Source organism: Gastrolobium bilobum, unplaced genomic scaffold (assembly GCF_033153095.1).
Source record: "Gastrolobium bilobum isolate Gb01-03AN ecotype WA unplaced genomic scaffold, APGP_CSIRO_Gbil_v1 utg74505, whole genome shotgun sequence".
NCBI classification, from domain to species: domain Eukaryota; kingdom Viridiplantae; phylum Streptophyta; class Magnoliopsida; order Fabales; family Fabaceae; genus Gastrolobium; species Gastrolobium bilobum.
In genome coordinates this window covers 37,055-57,256 of record NW_026898812.1, presented here as the reverse complement: position 1 = coordinate 57,256, position 20,202 = coordinate 37,055, and the positions used below count along the sequence as shown (strand labels likewise).

General features: G+C 35.9%; 1 protein-coding gene across 1 annotated transcript; it reads right to left on the bottom strand.

The window, feature by feature from the left end:
- Nucleotides 1-6,409: 6,409 nt before the first annotated feature.
- LOC133284340 (probable aspartyl protease At4g16563) lies at nt 6,410-7,783 on the bottom strand. The gene has a single exon (XM_061481340.1). It carries the CDS (start codon nt 7,769-7,771, stop codon nt 6,410-6,412), a length of 1,362 nt encoding a protein of 453 aa, XP_061337324.1. The 5' UTR covers nt 7,772-7,783.
- Between the last annotated feature and the right edge of the window lie 12,419 nt (nt 7,784-20,202).

Genomic DNA, 20,202 nt, shown 5'->3' with positions numbered 1-20,202 from the left:
TAGCCGTTTAAAACAGTAGATATCCGGATATTTATCGAACACATATCCGGATATGTGATTATAGCCGTTTATAGCCGTTTAAACACTAGATATCCGGATATTCATCGCGCACGTATTCGGATATGTGATATCCGGATATTCTTGGTCAGATATCCAGATATTTCATGGCAGTGACCTTTTTACACATTTTCGAAAATTGCTTTCTTTCAATATGGTTTCTATGACTTGTAAAGCATATGATTGGTTATGGAAATTAACTAGAAAAATATATTTTATGTAAGTACTCTTTCCAAACCAATTTTGAACGATTTAAACCACTTGATTTGACTTTTCTTAACGGATGTATAAGGCCATGAATATGTAACTGTTATAATGCCATGATTCTCTCTTTTTTTTTTTGCTTAAGTCATTTGAAAAACCTTTAGATGCATGTTTGACTTGTTAGTTAAAGATTCATTTATGCATTTGATGATGTGTATGACTTGAGCTTATGCAATGCTATAATACTATACACCTTTACACATTTTCCTAAGTCCTAGATAAATATACCATTGAGATCTTGGACTTGACTTGATGCTTGGCTTGCATGTTTCTTGATTTGATTTCTTTTGGATGTTGCTTCACCTTCAACCAATCTTCTTTGACTTGTTTGTTATCATCAAAACTATGCTGACGTGGAATCATCAATAGTATCATCGTGGCAGCCACATCATCACTTTGATTCTTCAATATTCAAATTTTTTCTAATTATTCTTTGTTTCTCTTTATCCAATGATCTTGCCACTTTGATATGACATCACTCTTCTTGTGTGGCTACATCATACATCTTCAATATCCACATTGGTTGATGCTTTTTGCTCTTGATCAAAGCTCTTCTCTTTTTGTTGTTGCCACTTTGTTATCATCAAAACATACCTTGTATCTACAATAACAGATTGCAGTCAAACCAACACTTTACATAAAAGGGTGGCAACCATAGGGAAACTACTTCTACAACGATAAATCACTTACATTATTGTCTCGTCTTTTCACTTCACAAGAGGTCAAGTTCGGCCACGTAGGTATTCCCAATCCTCTGGTTTTCCTTCGCACCCTTGGTTCGGCCTAATCAAATAATAAGACTTAATAGGTGGTTCTAAAACTCACTTGGTCCATACATCACATTTAGGTTCAGCCATTTAGGATATTATTACTTAGAAGATGATTCTAACAACGTGGACTCATGCATAGCACTCTAACAATCCCACTAGTCCACATATAATTCCGTTAACATGTAAGTCCAACTTTAACAAGGTTTTCTTTTCTTTTTAGGTTCTCGAGAATTCGAATGACAGGATGAAGATTTTGTATTCCTTTAAGCCCTCATAAAACAAAAAAATAAGAGGGATGGAGGTCCATAACTTGAACATAGAGTCTAAGAGACCTTACCTCAAGGATGATGTTTAATGGAGTGATTCTTCCACCAAATATTTCACTCTTGATCTTCTAAGTGTCCACCTTCCACGTGTTCCTCTATAGACAATGAAGGAGGCTTGAAGTTATTTTTTGATGCTCCTATGCTCTAGATGTGCCAATGGCCGAAGCCTTAGGTGGGATAGAGAGAGGTTTGTTTCTTTTTGGTTCTTGTTCTTGAGAAGGCCGAAGCCTTGATGAAGGAAGGAGGGTATCCTTTTTTTTTCTTTGGTTCCTTGTTAAGCTAAGGAGAGTGAGGGAGTGTGACCTTTTTCCTTAGTTCCTTGGATGTGTACGACTAGGATGGGAGAAAGGCCTATGGTCATCCATTTTTATTCAAGTCCCCCTAATCATCATGCCTAGGAGAGGATGGGCTAGATCCTAGGTTGAGTGTGGGATAGGCAAGTCTTCTCACATTGTTCAAGGTTGTCATGCGCATGGGCGGTGGGGGGGGGGGGGTGAAAAGAGTGTAGGGTGTGGGGGATACTCAAGGTGTCATACAAGCCATCTATTCCCTGGATCTTTTGGGAAGTGGTGCGCATGGGGAAGAGAAATTCTTGCATGTCACGCTTAGGGTAGAGAGAAACAAGGTTCAAGCTTTAATCACTCATAAGGAAATATTGGTTAGTGTGTAAGGCTTTTGCCTTTGATCCTTACTTGACCGAAACCCTAGGAGAAAAGGGTGTCATAGCGTTCTTCCCAATGCATGGAGGTTGGATGAGGTAACCTTGAGTGTGCAATACTCAATGTAAAGTGTGTAAGACAAGCCATGCTCTTTTCATGATGATAATTTTGCCTAGGGGGAAGGGGAAAAGTGAATCTACTTTTTAATCATGAATGAAGGAAGCCTTGGGTTTATGAACATTTGATGCGTCGCCTAGGGAGTGGGAAAGGCAATTTATGTCTCCTTTCTTCTATCATGGCCGACGGCTTGCACTTGGGAATGGCCAAGTTTCATTCAATTTTTCCCTCATTGGTTGCATGTAGTGGCAACCACTCATCAAATGCCACATCATTCATCACATGTTCATGGACTTGGGCTTTGTTACACCACTAAAGGGGGTCCACAGTGTTGGCTTCAAAATGGGTTGAGATTGCTTTGCATTTTGGGCCAAGACCACACTATGTAATGGGTTCGGCCCACTTTGCTCTTTTGGTGTTAGATTTCCATTGAAATTAGTGAATGGACCAAGTCTTATTCCTTTGCATGGTGGGTTCGGCCCAAGGAGTCTCTTCGAGTTTGGATCACACTAAGTTGGGCTACTTATGTTTAAGTTTGATGTGGGCTTAGTCTAAGATCATACAACTTCAAGAGTCATGAGTTTGGGCCATTAGTTGGTGTGGGTTCAACCCATTAAGTTTTTTGGGCTTTTAGATCATGTTCCATTGGCTACCTATGTTCTTAGTGGGTTGGGCTTAGGATCATTTAACCATACTTAACTTGGATTATTCACATATAACTATCATTAATTAATTTGGTCCACACAAGACTCATTAATGAATGTGGTTACATAATTTAGGGTTATTACATATCTAAGTTCTTTACATGGTATCAGAGCCTCGCCGCCCCCCACTTTCTCTTGTGGCGTTTCTTAGCACAGGTAGGTTGGGCCTGTTGCATTGTCCCCTCTTCAAGCACAATGGGCTCTCGTGTGAGAGGGCGTGTTGAGATATATAGTCCCACATTGATTGTATGAGCAACTAATGTGGAGTTTATAAGGTCTTGAGCACTCTCACCGTCCCAAAGTTCTTTACGGTGGTTAACCCCACCCTAACACAAAAGAAATTAAGATAATTGGGGCTAGAGTCAAAAATAACTCTACAACATGTGGGTTGAAAAAAAAAATGAAGCTGAAAATTGAGATTGTAGGACTAGTCTAAGAGTTGGAGCTCATGTTAACAACTCTATCGAAACTCTTTCTTTTTCACTTCCACAATTTCTTTATCACCAATTCAAGTACCACTATTGATTGTTTGCGTCAGAATGACAATCTCGGAAATATAGAGGTGCGGGCTCAGCTGACTCTTTGGGCCAACTTCAATGATCCCAGTATCCCACATAGCGATGAGCAAAAAACGCCATAGAAGATATCCCGTAAATATTAAGTAAAAATTTGATTAAAGAAAAGTTACCTCAAATACAGGAAGTAGATAGAAATTCGGCAGAATTTATATGTTCTATATATTTTTAATAACAATTTCTCAAAATAATTATGAAATATTATGGATATCATCTGCTATATATATGAATCCGTACGTACCGGTTTAATACTCATATTGCTCAGTGATATAGAGAAACGGAATCCTCCTATTCCCTGTCAATTACATATATCCTAATAAACGTTCAAAGCTTGGGAAGGAATTTCGAATACTTACAACAGTCACGTTGGAGAGAGATAAAAATATTTTTCGTAATTCTATACAAAATCAAATATCTTGTTCTTTGTATTTCTCAGACGATATATATAACTAGTATTTTACAATGTTGAAAGAATTGATAATTTTTCAAAGTATTATTAATTAATAAATTTTCAAATATAACAACAATTTTTTAAATAATAATAATATATTATTAACGAATAAATTTTTTTTACTAATTATCATAAACTGATGCAAAATGTTCAAAAAAAAAAAAACGGTAAGGAGTTATTCCAACTTAATCAATAATTTAGAATTCGAGTCCCTGGAAACACAATGTGTTAAAACTTGATAGTGAGAGTTTTGCCGCCCATGTGATCCTACCTGAATTGAATCAGATTAATCGTACAATCGATTAATCGATGGATAATATAAAAAAACACAAACAAAAACCAAAAAAACTAATGCAAAATTTATACTACTTTTTGAGGTTTCAAGTAACATTTTCAAAATTAAATGACATCACTACTACAAACTAATGAAAACACAAACACTGTTGATCATGGGGCCGATTGCAACTTGATTTACATTTCAATTTGTTGTTGATGTAAGAAAAATTGAATAAGCAGAAGTAATTTAGGACCTAATACATTTATATGTTTATGAATCATCATTGTCTCACAACCATAAAAGGTTATATCTTTTGAAGTACAAAACTGTGAGAAACCTCTCTTGTTTAGGTGTGGGGCTTCGTGCCCCTGCTGCCACGAAACTTCTCCTTCACAATCTGGTCTCCTCCACATCACAATGCAAACAAATCTCCTTTACAATCCGGCCCCTTTTGCATCACTGCACGAACAATCCTCCTTGTTGAAGATGCACGAACATGTCTCCAAGATAGCCTCTGGAGGATGGTGGTATCTTTCAGAATATTCTCAAAGGGAAGGAAAACTGTGTGGACACATACACACACAAACGCGCGCACACACATAAAAATCAACGATTGTTATTGGTAATATAATTAATTAGTATCATTTATTAAACTATAATACTAGCCCTAAGTTTCTTGGGCTTTAAATTTTTTGGGCGCGCACACACACGAAAATCAACGATTGTTATTTATATTGTAATTAATAATTAATTAATTAATATAATTTTTTAAATTATAATCCTAGCCCTAAGTTTTTTGGACTCTAAATTTTTTGAATTTTTCTCATACATTGAGATTAAATAATTTTTAGTAAAAGAGCATAAATCCAACTGATCATCATGCACAAATTAAAATGATATTGCTTTTGGCATAAATTTGACAAATTGATAAGTTGGGCTGGTTCTTTGAGTGCTAGAAGACAAACTAAAAGGGAAATAATGCTAAAGGGAACAAAGAATAAAGATAACCCAATACTTTACCTCCCCGTCCTTGAAATGAACTTTCCGAAAGAACATGAAAGGAATTGATCCCTTTTGGAAAGCAGCCTGATTCTTTAACACATCAAAAAGGAAGAACTAAGTAAGAGATTTTAAGGAATATATGTATATAAATAGGGTTTTATTTCTCTTATGTCACGTCACATAAGAAAAATTTTACCTTCTACCCTCACTTCGATTTTCGTGCTCTATTTTTTTCTTTTTCTTTTTCTTTTTAAAAAAATAAAGTGGGTCTACCATTTGTTGTGAGAGTAGGAGAGAAGATTTATTTTATGTGACATAAGAAAAATAAAATCTATATAATTATGCTTACTTACTTACTTGTATGAGAAGAAAATAAATAAAGCACTACAGGGATCATGTGCAAATAATAGATGAAACCATTAAATCGAGGATTTGGATGGAGCATGACATTGCCATGTTTGAGAAATCTTAGCCTTATCTTTTTATTAAAAGATCATCTAGGGTACATCATCTCCCCCAAAACGAAAATTACCTCACACTAACGCTCTTTATATTTTATCAACTCAATTCATAAAATTTAAAGTCTTCATGAAGCACAAATAATATTTCATTAAAATGTTTTTTAATGTATATTTTTTCTTAAAATAGTATTATATTAAATGCTAGTGAATGTTCAATATATTTTAAATTTTATATGCATAATCATAATAATACTATTTTAGGTTGATAAATTCATATTATATTGTATCAAAAAATTCGTATTTAATTAAATTTATTCAATGATATAAAAATATAAATATTACATTTAAGAAATTGAGCTAGCTCATCATATAAAAATATAAATCTCTCAGCTTTATTCCTTTATACATTAAAAATAACATAAAATAAGAATATATATATATATATATATATATATATATATATATGTATATTCAATTACGTCAATTAAAGCATTTTAAGTTCACTCTTTAGGGGTAACTCTTTTATAAACAATTATAAAGGTGGGGATATCAAGTAAAAATATGCCAATTTACTCTAATATTTTTATGAACTAATGACAGTTATTTAAATTTTTATTACGAACACCCTGTTTTTACATAAAAGCTGCAAATACTTTGGTAAAAAAAGAACAAATTAAAAATCCAACCTTCCAACGTTGTACAAAGTACAAACTTCTTGACAATAGTAATTAGTAGCCGTGGATTTACTATTTACAATTCTGACTCCGAAATCCAAACTTCTGGTTTTCCAAGTCATACTCTACGTAATAATTTTGTTGCTGATAATTCCCCAAGATGATGGCAGGTCCAACTGCAAAAGCCGAACCTACCACGTCATCAGTGACAATCGTCAAACATGCCACGTCGGATTTCCCAAGCAACGAGAAATAATTCGTCTGTGGCAGCGTCATCTTGGCGCCGCCTCTGAATTGAAACGTTAGTTCGGGAAACGACGCCGTTTCCATTCCGTGGACATTAAAACAGGGACTCAACCCAGATTGCTCCTCAACGTGCCTTGCTCGCGTGTAATTCACCTGCTTCTCAAACTCTTGTGCCACCAAATCGAAAACGGGTCTCTCCATGAACGTGAAGGTGGAGCCAGAGTCAACGATGGACCCACCGTTACCGTTGACGGAATCCGGCTTCAGAGACCTGCTCGGAATCCTCACGCGCTTTTCTCCGACGAGGATTTTTCTTAGGGTCAGGTAGTAGTACGTGCTGAACGCAGGGTTTTCCGACGACGGGTTTTTCTGAAACGGCGTGTAACTGACACCGTTGGTTTTGCCGCCGTTTAAGACGAGGTCGCTACTCTCCGGCGAGTCGTCGAAACGGTGAGACACCAAGCAGTAAGAGAATCTCTTGAGGCCCATCTGCGACGGCACCGACTCTGGTCCACGGCCAAACCCGGCGATTCCGGCGGGTTGGTAAATGGACATGATGGAGCACCCGACAAGAAAATCAGGGACGATTTTTCCCGGAAAGTTGAGATTTTCCGAGAGTAAGAATCCGGAGGTGGAGCCAAGCCCGTATTGGATTGTGTAAGCAGGGCAAGTTTGTGAGTCTTGACAGTGAGATTGAACATTGGGGCCGAAAAGCCAAGTGCATTTTGGGTTCTTACAACCTATGAACTTGGAAGATGAAGAGTTTTTTGGAATGAAGGTGGGGATTTTGGTTGGGAACGTGTTACATTTGGAACATAGATAATGAGAGGAGCATGGTAGCCACACGAGGCTACTTCCCGTGTCCAAAACGAAAGGGAAGGTTTGTGGTGGTGTTCCGAAATTGAGGTTAATTGAGTATCCACCGTAGCTTTTTGGATGAACTTGTGTCTTGACGAAAGAAGAAGAAGAATTGAGGTGAGATTTGTGGTGCTTAAGGTGGTGGGCTCTGTTAAGAGAAGCAGAGGCAATGAGTTTGAGGGTGTGAAATGGATCTGAGGAAGGGTGTTTGGTGAATAATGGAGAAAGAGGAACGACAATGGTGTCTGATGTGGATGAAGTGAAGGTGATGATGGAGAGGAAACAGAGTAGATAGAAAAAGTGTGGAGAAGCCATTTTGGAAAAACACATTCAATTTAATGTGTGTTGTGTTGTGTTGTGTGAGGGAAAAATGAATTTAACAACAGGTTTTGGTTGTTTATATGTAAAAGAAGTAACAGTGTGGGCGTTAAAATCGTGGTGGATTATGTGTTGTAGAATAAAGCATAAAGGATGCCTTTTTGTTCAAATAATTGATGATGACAAATTAAGCACCAGCAATGGCATCCACCTTTTCGAATTTAGGCACAAATATAATTATTATTATTTTATTTTTTAAAAAGAAAAAGTTTTAGCCATGCACCAGATAAATCACGGCACGACCCAAACGACTATGTGGTATAGACTGTTAGATGTCACCGTCTGCAGTTAAGTCCCCAAGCTACTACCACGTTAGAACTACCGTTCACGTTGTTTGCAAGTTTTGTGAAATTCTCTGCTTCTCATTGTCGAATATATTATCCCTTGCCTGCACGTGTATCAACTCTAGTAAAGGGTTATTCCAATTGAACTACTAATCTCTAGTTCATCAATTGATAAGGGGTTATATGTTTCAATTTAACAAATGGTCTCGAGTGCTAAAAACACAGATATACCACCTATGTGGTCTTATCAAACTGAATTAATGTACTAGTGGAGTAAAGAATGAAATTATCGAAACTATGATTATTTGTCATTTGGTTTAAACTAATCAGTTAATAAATGTAACTAAAAGTGATCAGACACCTCAAGATGCAATGTGTTGGGGTGCGTCAAACTCAATATGTATGTTTAGAAAGTATTTTTGGTGTTTCTGGAGTAAGAGTATTCGGTATTTCTTTTTATCAAATATAGTAAAAAATAATATTTTTACACTATTTTTAATTTTATATTTATTTTCATTCAGATCCCATATTTTTCTAGTTATGGGCGAGAAATATGTACTCCTAAAATACAAAAAATAGGCTTGAATATTTGGGTATATTAAATGAGGAGGATGATTTATAAGAAAAGAAAAAAAAAAGTCACTAGAATTTGTCTAACAACGAGGGATTTGGATAGTTTACATGATGTCATAGCTTCCAACCTTAATATCACGGACCATATTAAAAAAAGAAAAGAAAAAGGAAAGAAAGATGATAGAAGGAGAATTTCAGCGAATTTCAAACCTGAGCACTGGCATGTGGTGCAAAATCAGAAAGGCAACCTTATAACAAAATCGCTGCTAATTTTATTTTCTCAAATCAATTCATTACTTAAGAACTTGTACTGCTAGACCTTAATTGCTGCAGCAGTCTCGTGAATTTAATTACCTATTGGCGTATTTCTTAGGTAAGCACTTCATTTTAGACAATATCTCTCTTAGCAATTTTGGTTCATGTTCCCACTTCTCACAGTTGGAAGAAGCATTTCATGATATTAGTACTAATCGCGTTGGTTTTTAAGAATGTTATTTTGACATCAAATTCTTGAGCAATTCTTTTTTCTAACAGGTTTATAATTGGACGATTAATGTTAGGGTCACAAGCCACATTTTCAAAAGTTTTATTATTTTGTTTTTTTAATTGATGTTACAATTTTCAGTTGCTTGAAAAACTCCATGAAAGTAGGTGGAGTTCATCGCCTGACTCTTTCCTAAGTTGAGCTTCAGAGGCAAAGCCCTACAAGGTAGTCACATTCTATTTTTAGTCTTCTGGAATATAAGTACACTTTATAAAACATCCCTTATACGATTGCATGAATCAATTCAAGGCCTTCCCAGCTTGATATACAATAAGGAAGGAAATATTCTCGCTGTTACTACTTTGGACATTGGATTGATCAAGATACTTACTAATGCTACTGATGTTAGATTTTTAAGAACAAATGAAACTCCAGCATTTAACGCATTCAGGTCACTCAGTGAATCTTCTGCAATGAAGGCAGTGATATAGCTCTTTAAACCTTTGCTTGCTTCTTGATGTCTAGATCAAAATATGGATTACATGGGCAGCAAATCTCTCCCTTTCAAATTTTAACGTAATTGTATATTCAGGATTCGAATTCTAAACTATTGATTAAATTGAAACAGCTCATCATTAGTTGATCCATGTGTTTGGTTGTAATTGAATGAGTTTCTATGATAAGATATATTGCACATGAATGTTTGAGAGACTAATTATATCACATAGATAAAGAGATCATGAGCAATCATGTCCTGTAGACTATGAGATAATTCTTTTCCTCTTGATTCAAGCAAATGACGATGGTGAGAATCTGAAGCCTAAGTTTCACACGTTTATCTATCGGAATTGGTGAGGATATTGCAGAGTTACAGAGAAGTATCTATATTATTTTGTTTATTTTTATTTTCATTTCATGATGCCTGCCATAATTTCCTTTTTTCATTCTCTATCCAAAAGACTAAAACGTACTTGAGGGAGATTTATTTCATATTTAGTTTTACATTAATGTGTTGGAAATATTTCAAATTTAAAAAAATAGTGGGCTCGTTCTAGGAGTGCGGCTAATTCTTATAAAAATATAATAATAGACTGGCCGTAACCATATGTGGTGGGCTAAGGTTGGCCCATATAAGATGTGAGTGTTTTGGTCTTGGCCCATAAAAACTGGGTAGAACCGCATAATGAGTTTACTTATATTTTTAAGTCTAATTCAAATGTTTAAAACTTTACATATTTACCGAATTGTGGTAATTGAGTGGGTAACAAGAAAGCTAAGTAGGTTAAAAGGAAAAAGTTTCGGTTCGATTATCACATACCACTTTTTGGAGGGATTTAAATATTATCACATATGTTGGGTGCTGATGTTCTTAAGGACGTTCCTTGCTTAATCTATCAAGAGAAAACACATTCGTTCCCAAGATATTAACTCAGTCGCGCAAGTGCACGCATCAAGTAATAAATGAGATTATAAGTACTCAAATTATCGTTCTCATGAGGATAGTAACTCTAAATAATACTTTGAACTAATATGAAAAGAATTTGAAATAAAAGAAAATACAGTATTGAACTGTTTGGCCTTTCATTCCCTAGTGCCTTAAGGACGTTCCCTTAAGGTGGTAGGTTCAGATTGACTCTAAACAACTTCTCGCGTCGTTATATATTAAATCCTTCCTGATTTCAGGAGGAACGAAAAAATCATTGGAGGTTTGGTTATGTGGTCACAATACATTAAATGCTGAAAGTTAAAGATAACAATAATTAATAGACAACAAGATGAATTATTAACAAAAACAATTTTTAACACAAGAAACGGATCCTCTGTTCCATTCTTAAATAGCTATGCTCTCAACTAAAGACTTAACCTTTCTGAATTTGTTCAGGTCTTTTGATTGCCAACTCTGATTCCTCAGCTCATAGACTAAATGGCTCACGACTTTCCATATTTCTATGGCTCCTTTGACTCCAACGGTTACTAAGTTCAGAACCTTCAGGGAACGAGGTGGTTCCTTATTCCTAAGGCAACCAGTAAGATTGTTTCCACAATCTTACATTCTTCCTATGATTAAGCTGTCTGAAATCCCTTCCTTAAGGAAGTTCCTTTCTCAGTTTGTGTTCAATTTCCATTGATACCCAAAGAGTTAAGATTACTTGAATCACAGAAATACAAAAGGTTCAGTGCAAGAGTTTTGAACATAGTTCTTTAAGAATTTCACAGTTTTTCCATTCCAAAATAACTTAGTCCATGGCTGAAAACACAAACATAGTTATTTCAATCTGAAATCCCATAGACCCGAGATTCAGGTTGAGAATAACGAGCAGAAGAAAAGAGAAATAACAAACGTATATTAATAAACAACAAGTTTAGAATACAGAGAAATAAAATAGAGAAATATGGATATTGCTCGTGAGTAGTCTCAAATGATGAAAAAGGAATGGGGAAAGAGTTGTTGTCACTTAGCTATTGCTAAATCTATACAAGTTAAAATACAGAAACTTAAACTATGACTAGATGATCTCTTCTTAAGAAATTCGATGCTTTCTTTGTGTGGGGTTCTCCTATTTATAGGTTGAGGTAGTGGATTGCAATCTTGTAATTCTTCTTCAGCTGTTCCTTGATTGAATGGAGAGGCGGTGAACTGGTGCTCTGACAGGTGAAGCAAGTTGCTTGATTAGATGGCTTAGGGTTTAGTTTTGCCTTTTTATTCCGAAACCCACATGCCTTCTTTTTCTCTAAATCAATGAACACTCTTCATTCTCTACTGTACACGTTTCATCCTGCTTGATTGTTGTACTCTTTTCTGCTTTTAGAAGTTTCTTTTTAATGTTTCCTTCAAAAGAGTCAGAGGAGAGGTTAATGGAGCAGGTGTACACATAAGTTAAATTGTTTCCCTTTTCTTGCATTATCAGCTGATTATATCACCATCCGTTCTTTTCTGGTACTTTTCTTCTCGGGATCTGGGAACGTACATTTACAACAAAAATTGGTTACCAGCTGGCGGAACAGATGGATTTTTACCATCAAAATGAGCTTAAATGGGAACAAATTTGTGTCCCATCAAACATACATTCCGAATTAGTCTCATAGCCCGCTCAAAGAGTCGGAGCTTGTGGAGATATCGAGAGAAGCCAATTCACTTCAAAGAAGTAATGGTTTGGGCAAAACAAAACAAAAAAAAACCTTACATATTTTTCATAAAAGAACAAATTCACAGGCAGTTTGGGGTAGCGAGCAAATTACATGTTCAAGCCTTGGAGATGCCACTTGTGAGACAGGTGAACCTATCACTCCATGCTATCCTAGAATATTTTTAAAAACTAAAAAAATGAAATAAAAAATGAAGGCGAATTATGCACGTGGGAAAACTAACCCCATCTTGGGCCAAATAGTTGGGTAATGTTGTAGGGTAGCTTTTGTAATGCGCTCTCTTAAAAAGGGTGCATCATTGCAACTAAAAATATATTTTCTTAGGTTATTTTTACTATATTTCAAATTGATTTTACAAAATTATTAATTTTTTTACAATACCAAATATAATATATCCTTCAAGAAAAAAGTAAACAAGATTTTAAAAGATATGTTTTCTAAAAAATATAAAAAAAAAGAATTATTGTAATGAAATGGGACAATTAGTTTGGTAATGCTTCAAGGTCTTACAAGAATTGGCTCTAATTTGGGATTGTTATAGGTTATTTTGGAATTATTTTAAAAGACAAATTCTGCTTGGATTGTGCTCAACACTAGGTAAATATTAAAGATTTTTGTCAAATTTCTTTCTTACATATCTGTACGATATGAGAAATATTTTTGAAATGCCAAGTGCTTGATCATTTTCAAGAGAGTTTTCTTAAATAATTTACAACTAGTATATTATAAAAGAACCAATGTAGGCTTGCATACTATCAAAGAGGTATGTGTACTGACAGTTGGGAGGGAGCCCAGTGGAACATATGTTTCCTATTACTTTGTTGGCAAATGTGGAATGCAAGGAATAATACAATCCATAGAGGAGAGACGTACACGATGAGCCAGATGGTGCATCATGCACAAAAGTTGATCTTGGAGTTTCAAGCTGCTATTCATGCTAATCTTAATCAAAAGGGTCTAGCCTTGAAAGTTCCACTCCACATTAAATGGTACCCACCCGACTAGGGTGGGGTAAAACTAAACACAGATGGAATGGACAAAGAAACACCGGGTGTAGCAGCATGTGGGGGACTGTGTAGAGGTTCGAATGGGCAGTGGTTAGGCCATCTGTGCCGCATATGCTTACATAGTTGAACTATGGGGAATTCTTAAGGAACTAGAGTATGCATGCAAGAAAGGATTCAAGAAGGTATTGTTGAAAGGGACTCTGTGCCGGTGATCACGATGCTTATCGGAATCGGTAACACTACTCAAAAGACACATATTGTGTCTCGCATTCGATCTTGGGTATCAAATGATTGGCAGGTCAAATTTACTCATACTTACAGGAAAGGTAACTGCTACGCAGATTGGCTGGCTAATTATATGTTGCATAATCATAACAAAGAGCCATTTAAATGTTTTTCTCTTGTACCTCCGGGTCGCAGTGGTCTATTTTTGGCGGATCTCTTGTCTGTGATTCGAATTCGTCATATTTCCTTTTCTTAACTTATTTAGGGCATTTAGCTCTTTTTCTTAACCAAAAAAAAAAAAAGATATGTGTAGGTTGAAGCTTACTATCATGGGTGCTAATGTGATATAGTTTACGTAGTGTTTGCTCGAAGTGTTGAAGGTAACAAAAATCCAAGTATGAAATTGAGTACATGCCATTATATGTAACTGAAGCTATGATGTATAAATATGATGTCATGATTGGACCGTTTTCTTGTTATAGGCAAATTTTGTACATGAAAAAAAATAAAACTTATAAAACTATTTCATTATGGTTGTCAGTGTTGGAAGTTACACTTCTATTTCTCAAGATTTACTGAGACTGTTGTCTTATCCTTTAGTGGCTTATTTTTCGCAGGTACGGGCAATAGGATATCCACTCCTGACTTAGGAAGTCAAATTTTGAACATTGATAATTGAGGGAATTTTTGTTGGATTTTGACTATGTATTTGTTCTGGCCAGCCAATCAGTCAGTCCAATATTACTAGCCCAATGACAATGGCCCATATGACCCCAGCTACATCACCTCAGCATCTGTTATGCTATGATAGCACTGACACCCCTGCTCTACCTACAAAACATCCCAATGTAGGACACCAAAATGTCTTATGTTGGGGTGTTCTCCCCTCCCCTTTGTCTACTCAGACACCAAAATGCCTTACTGGGAATACTCCCCTCTCATCTTCCCGTGCACAATAGCCACTATCAGCATTGCAGTTAGAGGTATAAAAGGCTAGGCTAGACTTTGGCTTAAATAGGTCAGGCCTGTGTAAAAAAAAACTTATGCATGGCCTGGCCTGTTAGTTTGCATAGGCCCAAATTACATATCTGGCCTAACATATATTTAAAAAATAAAAACATTGACCTTCGTCGGTTAGCCTGTTTAAGCATATTAAACATTTAATAATTAAAAAAATAACTAAAGTAATATTACTTTATTATTCAAAATTATTAAAAATTAATTTTATTTTTTTATATAAAATAAATAATATGATATAGGCCGACCTGTAGGCTTATAGGCTCGACATGTACAAAAAAGCATATGGCTTCCTTTCTAAATAGGTTTTTTTTTAAAAGCCTAAGTATCTTCTATTTGACTATTTGTAATAAGCCAAGCTCGCCTAATATATGCTAGGTCGTAGGCCTCTGTAGGTCGGTATAGCCCATTTACATCCCTAATTGCAGCGGCTGCAAAGTGCATTGCCTCTGCAAGGTCAAGCTGCCATGGTTCTTCCCCATAATAGTTGACTTGGCCCATATTAGAATTAGAAATATTATTTAGGAAATTTTGATATATGGTTATTCTAGAATCTTATCTTGCTCTTTTATATAAGAGCCTTATTTATGTACAAATTAATTACCCTATCAATAATATTAATTTTCCCCCTGATTTCTCTTTTCATAATTTTAATCAATATTGTCTCTCTCTTTTTTTTTTTTTTGATAACATATTGTCTCTCTTTTACCTTCTAACATTGCATCAGTAGAAACTTTTTATCCTTCATGAATGGAGGTTTCGCTGCCATCAATTTTTTTCTTCTTCGTCGATCTTCCTTTCCTTTATGTCTGTTTCCCTTTTCCTATCATCAGTAAATTTCTCCTTCTTTTTTTCGGTCATCTTTTCCGGCCACTTTCCGACGTGCATGATTTTACAACGTGTTCTTCTCCAGAAAATTTTAGTTGCTGGTCATTTTTTTAGTACCTTCCACGCTGTCTCTCCGGTTTAGTTACAAAAAATTTCCATGCGTTTTCCAGATCTTTCTAACAACATTTCAGATCTGTGGTTCCATCTACCTAGATCTGTGTTCTTCTCATTTGTCATTTGTTGAGAGTCATCTTCTCCGGCAACCCTCTCTGTCATGTGTGGCGACACGTTCATCCTCTGTCTAGGAATTCTCTTTCTTTTGCCTGTATCCTCTTCTCTGACCGTGTTTTCCTTTGTCCAGGTTCATCGGTCGAATTTTAGTTTAGTTTTTTTTTCCAAATTTGTCTTTCATTTGCCAAGACCTGTATCTTTTATCTCCCTTTCTTCCAAATCTCTCATCAGCGCTTTTTATTCTGGTCGCGTCTCCTTCTTCTCCGGCACCTCTTCTTCTTATCCGATCGTGTCTTTTTCTCTGATCGAGCCGTCTGACCATGTTCGAGTTCGTCGGACTAATTGTTGTTGTTCGATCTCCTTCCAGATCTATTCTTCTTTGATATGCCTTTTTTCGTGTGGGATGCGTTTGCTCTGATATGTTTTTTATTTCTAGATCTATCTATTTGTTCTCTTTCTCTTCTCATTTTGCAGGTTTCTGAAGATTCATGGAGCTCATGGATTTTATTGCAATACTGGTGTCATTATAGTTTTTTATTCATGGATTTTTTTTTGTAGTTTTTTATTTTTCTAGTGTACTATTGGCTTGCCGCTTGTGTTATGGCCATTATAGTCATATAATTGGATTTCTTGTGGTGCTATTATTCCGCATTAATGTCGGTGTCCATTCCGACTGTATTTCTTGTCACTGATGTCCATCCCGGCACTGTTGCTTTTGTCGATGTCAATATCAGTACCAATGATTTCTCTGAAGTTCATTCCAGCACACGTCATGACACCCGCCATAGTGCGAGATGCAGAGGACAAGGAGCTTGATGACTGATCGCCTTAGCCATTTTCATGTTTTAATTTATTTAAGATAATAATTGTTTTAGTATGAGATAACCCTGTGATGTGGTATGATATTTCAGCACTGATGATAGATAGTTTTTGATTGATGCTGTCTCAAGAGGAATCGACTAGTTCTAAACTCTCAATGCGATTTTTTTAGATTTAAATTAGTTGCTGAAGACAACAACATTTAAATCTGGGAATGAGAAATGCGTAGTTCATCAGTGGTATTGCTAAATGAACCGGAGAAACTTCATGAGTATACGCAGAATATCCGGCTAGTACAGGGAACGATCTCAACCTTTTTCTTTTTCTTTAATGCAATTTGAATTTTATTTTTTAGAGTTTTAAAATAATAAAAACTCCAAGCCACTGTTTTGTGAAAAATTTGGAAATTATACTCAGTGCTTTTAAATGGAAGAATGGCGGGAAATTTTAATCAGTAATTGATTCAGAGCATGATGATGCACTTATTTAAACATTCATAATGAGCATTAATGTAATGATTTTCATGATTCATTCAATATTCTCTTTAATGATGAAATGTTTTTGAGAAGAAGAATATGGAAATTACTGTGCATTCATAGCCGTGAGATTTTGAGCCTATACAGAAAAATTTTTATTGAGTATGCATCCCTCTGTATGTAAGACTCTAGAACTTGCTTTGCTTCTTACTTGAATTGGTGTGTGAGATATTCTGTGGATATGATTGAGGCATGTTCTTTCTTGAACTAGATGGTCAAATAGCCAACCATTGCTGACACTCCTTAGTTAAACCCTTTTGAGCCTAGGCTTGTTTATTCTTTGAAAACCTATGAAGATGAATAAGCCATTTCCCATATAAACCTCACCTTATTTGAGATTAAATTTCAGATTTGAATTGAGAAACAAATGTTAATTGTTGATTACATAAATTGTGATGTATGGGAGTACAAGGAAAAAGGACAAAAGCCAAGGAAGTAAGGTTGGTTAGAATAAAAAAGAAACAAAGAATAGGGAAATTACTCAGAAAGAGGAAAAGAAGTGAAAAGAAAGAAAACTTGTTCTGAGAAAAGAGAAGACAACAAGAGAAAAGCTCAAAGGAAAAGAGAAGAAGAACGAATTGAAAAGAAAAAGAAAGTTGTTTACAAATTGTTAAACAATTACACGTATTCCTCTTTGAATCTGGATTTTTAATCTTGGAACTCATTCTCTAAATTTTTCCTTCCTTTTAGCCAGGCCAAGTTACAACATTAGTGAAGACCTCTTGATTTGTTGGATATTTCACCATAACTGTGGAGAGCGAGAATATAAGCAAGCTTATGGTAGTTTAGATTCAATGGGATAAGAGTGAAACACCAACCCGCTAAAACAGTTGAGCGTGAGTGAATTGAATTCCTAGTGAGGGAAAGTTTCAGGAAATCTTCCTTATTCTTGATCTTAAGAAATGTTGTTACAATTTTTAACTGATGAATTATGAATTTGGTTGATTGATGTATCACTCTTTAGAGTCTGAATGCTCTGTAATCTTGTCTCTGATTGAATCATTCCTGCCAAAATTCCATGCAATTAAGAATCCGTACTCCCTATTCCCTTAGTTTTATTCTGATTGATTGCTGAGGACATCAATATTCAAATCTAGGAATGTTTGATAAACCCTTCATTTACCATATTTTTAGGCTAAATTATATAAGAAATACATAGTAGATTGCATGGAATTCAAGGTTTTACATCATACAAACCATGAGATGGGAATTTGAGCTAATGTTTTGATTTTCTATGCATTTTGAAGGTAAAACCACACTGATTGGTGCTAAGAAGTGATAAAGAAATCATAACAAAGAGTTGCAGCTCAATATGAACCAAAGGAACCCAAAATAGTGCAAGTCAAATGTCAAAGGAGCACGCTCAAACGCACATAATGGACACTCAAACGCGTCTGGACAGGGAGATTAGCCAAATTGATCAACCCAGGATGCTCAGGCGCCCTACAGCACACTCGAGCGCCCAAGACAGCCAGAATTCCTTATCGAGGAGCACGCTCGAGCGCCCAGTTGGCCGCTCGAGCGCGTTTGGGCAGACACTTATTGAAGATTCAAGCGTGGGGAGCTTGAGCGCCCACTGCGAGCCCAGTCAGCCCAATCTGCAGCATCTTAAACAAAAACGGAAACAAATTAAAATTTGATTAGGAATTGATAGAGATTCATGGGGAGATTGGATGAAGAATTAAAAGATATGACTTCAATGCTTATAAACAGGGAGCTCAAGGTCAATGGAAGACACCAATTCACAGACACACCAAGGAATTACATAGAGACCTGAAGGAGGAATCTTGTTGCGGAGCGATGGAGCACTGAGGAACCAAGTCAACATCACACCAACGGAGGCTTGGGGAACTCTTTTCTTCCTTATTGATTTTCATTTAGGATGCTAGGCTAGACTTTTATGTAGTTAGGGATAGATGAAATTCAATTAAATCGTATGCTTTGAATTAAATTGTCTCTGAATTCTGTTCTTTTTATATTTGAATAAATTTATCTGTCTCTAATGCTTTCTATGAGTTTTCTCCTTATAGATTGATTTAGGGAAATTGTATAAAAATAAGGATGTTGGTGCATGAACCCTGACTTGGTAAATCACAATCCTTGTGATCTAGGGATATACATAGGGTAATTGTGCAGTTTTTGTTCTTAATGCATATTTTCTTGGGGAATAATCGGGGAACTAGGGTTCTTCTAAGATCACATAGATTTAGGGTAACAAGGAATTGAGCCTTAATTAACTTAGAAAGAATTGATTGGCATTATATTAAGAACGGATTCTTGGCAGTTTGACTCATTGCATAAAGAGAATATTGGGCGAAGTCGAAACCCTAACTACGCTTGTTTTAAATTCTTTATCAATCACCTTTCCAATTGTTTTTTAATTTTGAATTTTAATTTGCATGTTATTAATTGTTTTCAATTTTAATTCTCTTAATCTCAATCTTGATTGTCCAACTAAACCGCGATTAACGAACTAGAGTTTGAAAATCCAATCCTCGTGGGATTGATCTCGTACTTCGGTGCACTTGCCGAGTCACAACAGGGCTCAAGGGATTAGAGGATCCTCTAAGAACCTTGAGCTTACTGAGATGTTGTTATCTCACCCCTTTTTGGAGATATCATTTCAGGTACACATGGTAGTAGTGTGCAGTCTAAGGGCAAGGGCCCAGCTACGGATTAGAGGATTGTGGCTGCTGTTTATTTTTAAAGTAAATACCCTTTTTGGTCCTCAACAAATTTCACGATGCCCGCTTTAGTCCCTAGCAAATAAAAGGCCCATCGTGGTCCCTAAGAAATTCAAAATGGACCCATTTTAATCCTTTTAGGGACTAATATGGGTCTTTTTGAATTTGTGAGGGACCACGATTTCAACTAAATGGGTTCATTTTGAATTTCTAAGGGACCACGATGGGCCTTTTTATTTGCTAGGGACTAAAACGGGCATCGTGAAATTTGCTGAGGACCAAAAAGGGTATTTACTCTTATTTTTATGTTGTTATGTGGCATGTGTGGTGTTTTGACATGCCTAGTCAGCTTATTTTGAAACTATGTTGCTGTATGTAATAATGCTCAGGATTATTACTATTTGAGCTTTGGATTATTGATGTATGTATTATGAGTTATGTTAGATGCATGTGTCGAGTACACAAAGACATGTTGTATGGATTTATTAATTTGGGCACAGTACCATTATGTATGTACTGACCCATTGAGGGGATTGCAGTCCGTGTGG

Excerpts from the sequence above, each read along its gene's own strand:
- LOC133284340 (XM_061481340.1), bottom strand. The coding sequence starts at position 7,771 with ATGTGTTTTTCCAAAATGGCTTCTCCACACTTTTTCTATCTACTCTGT.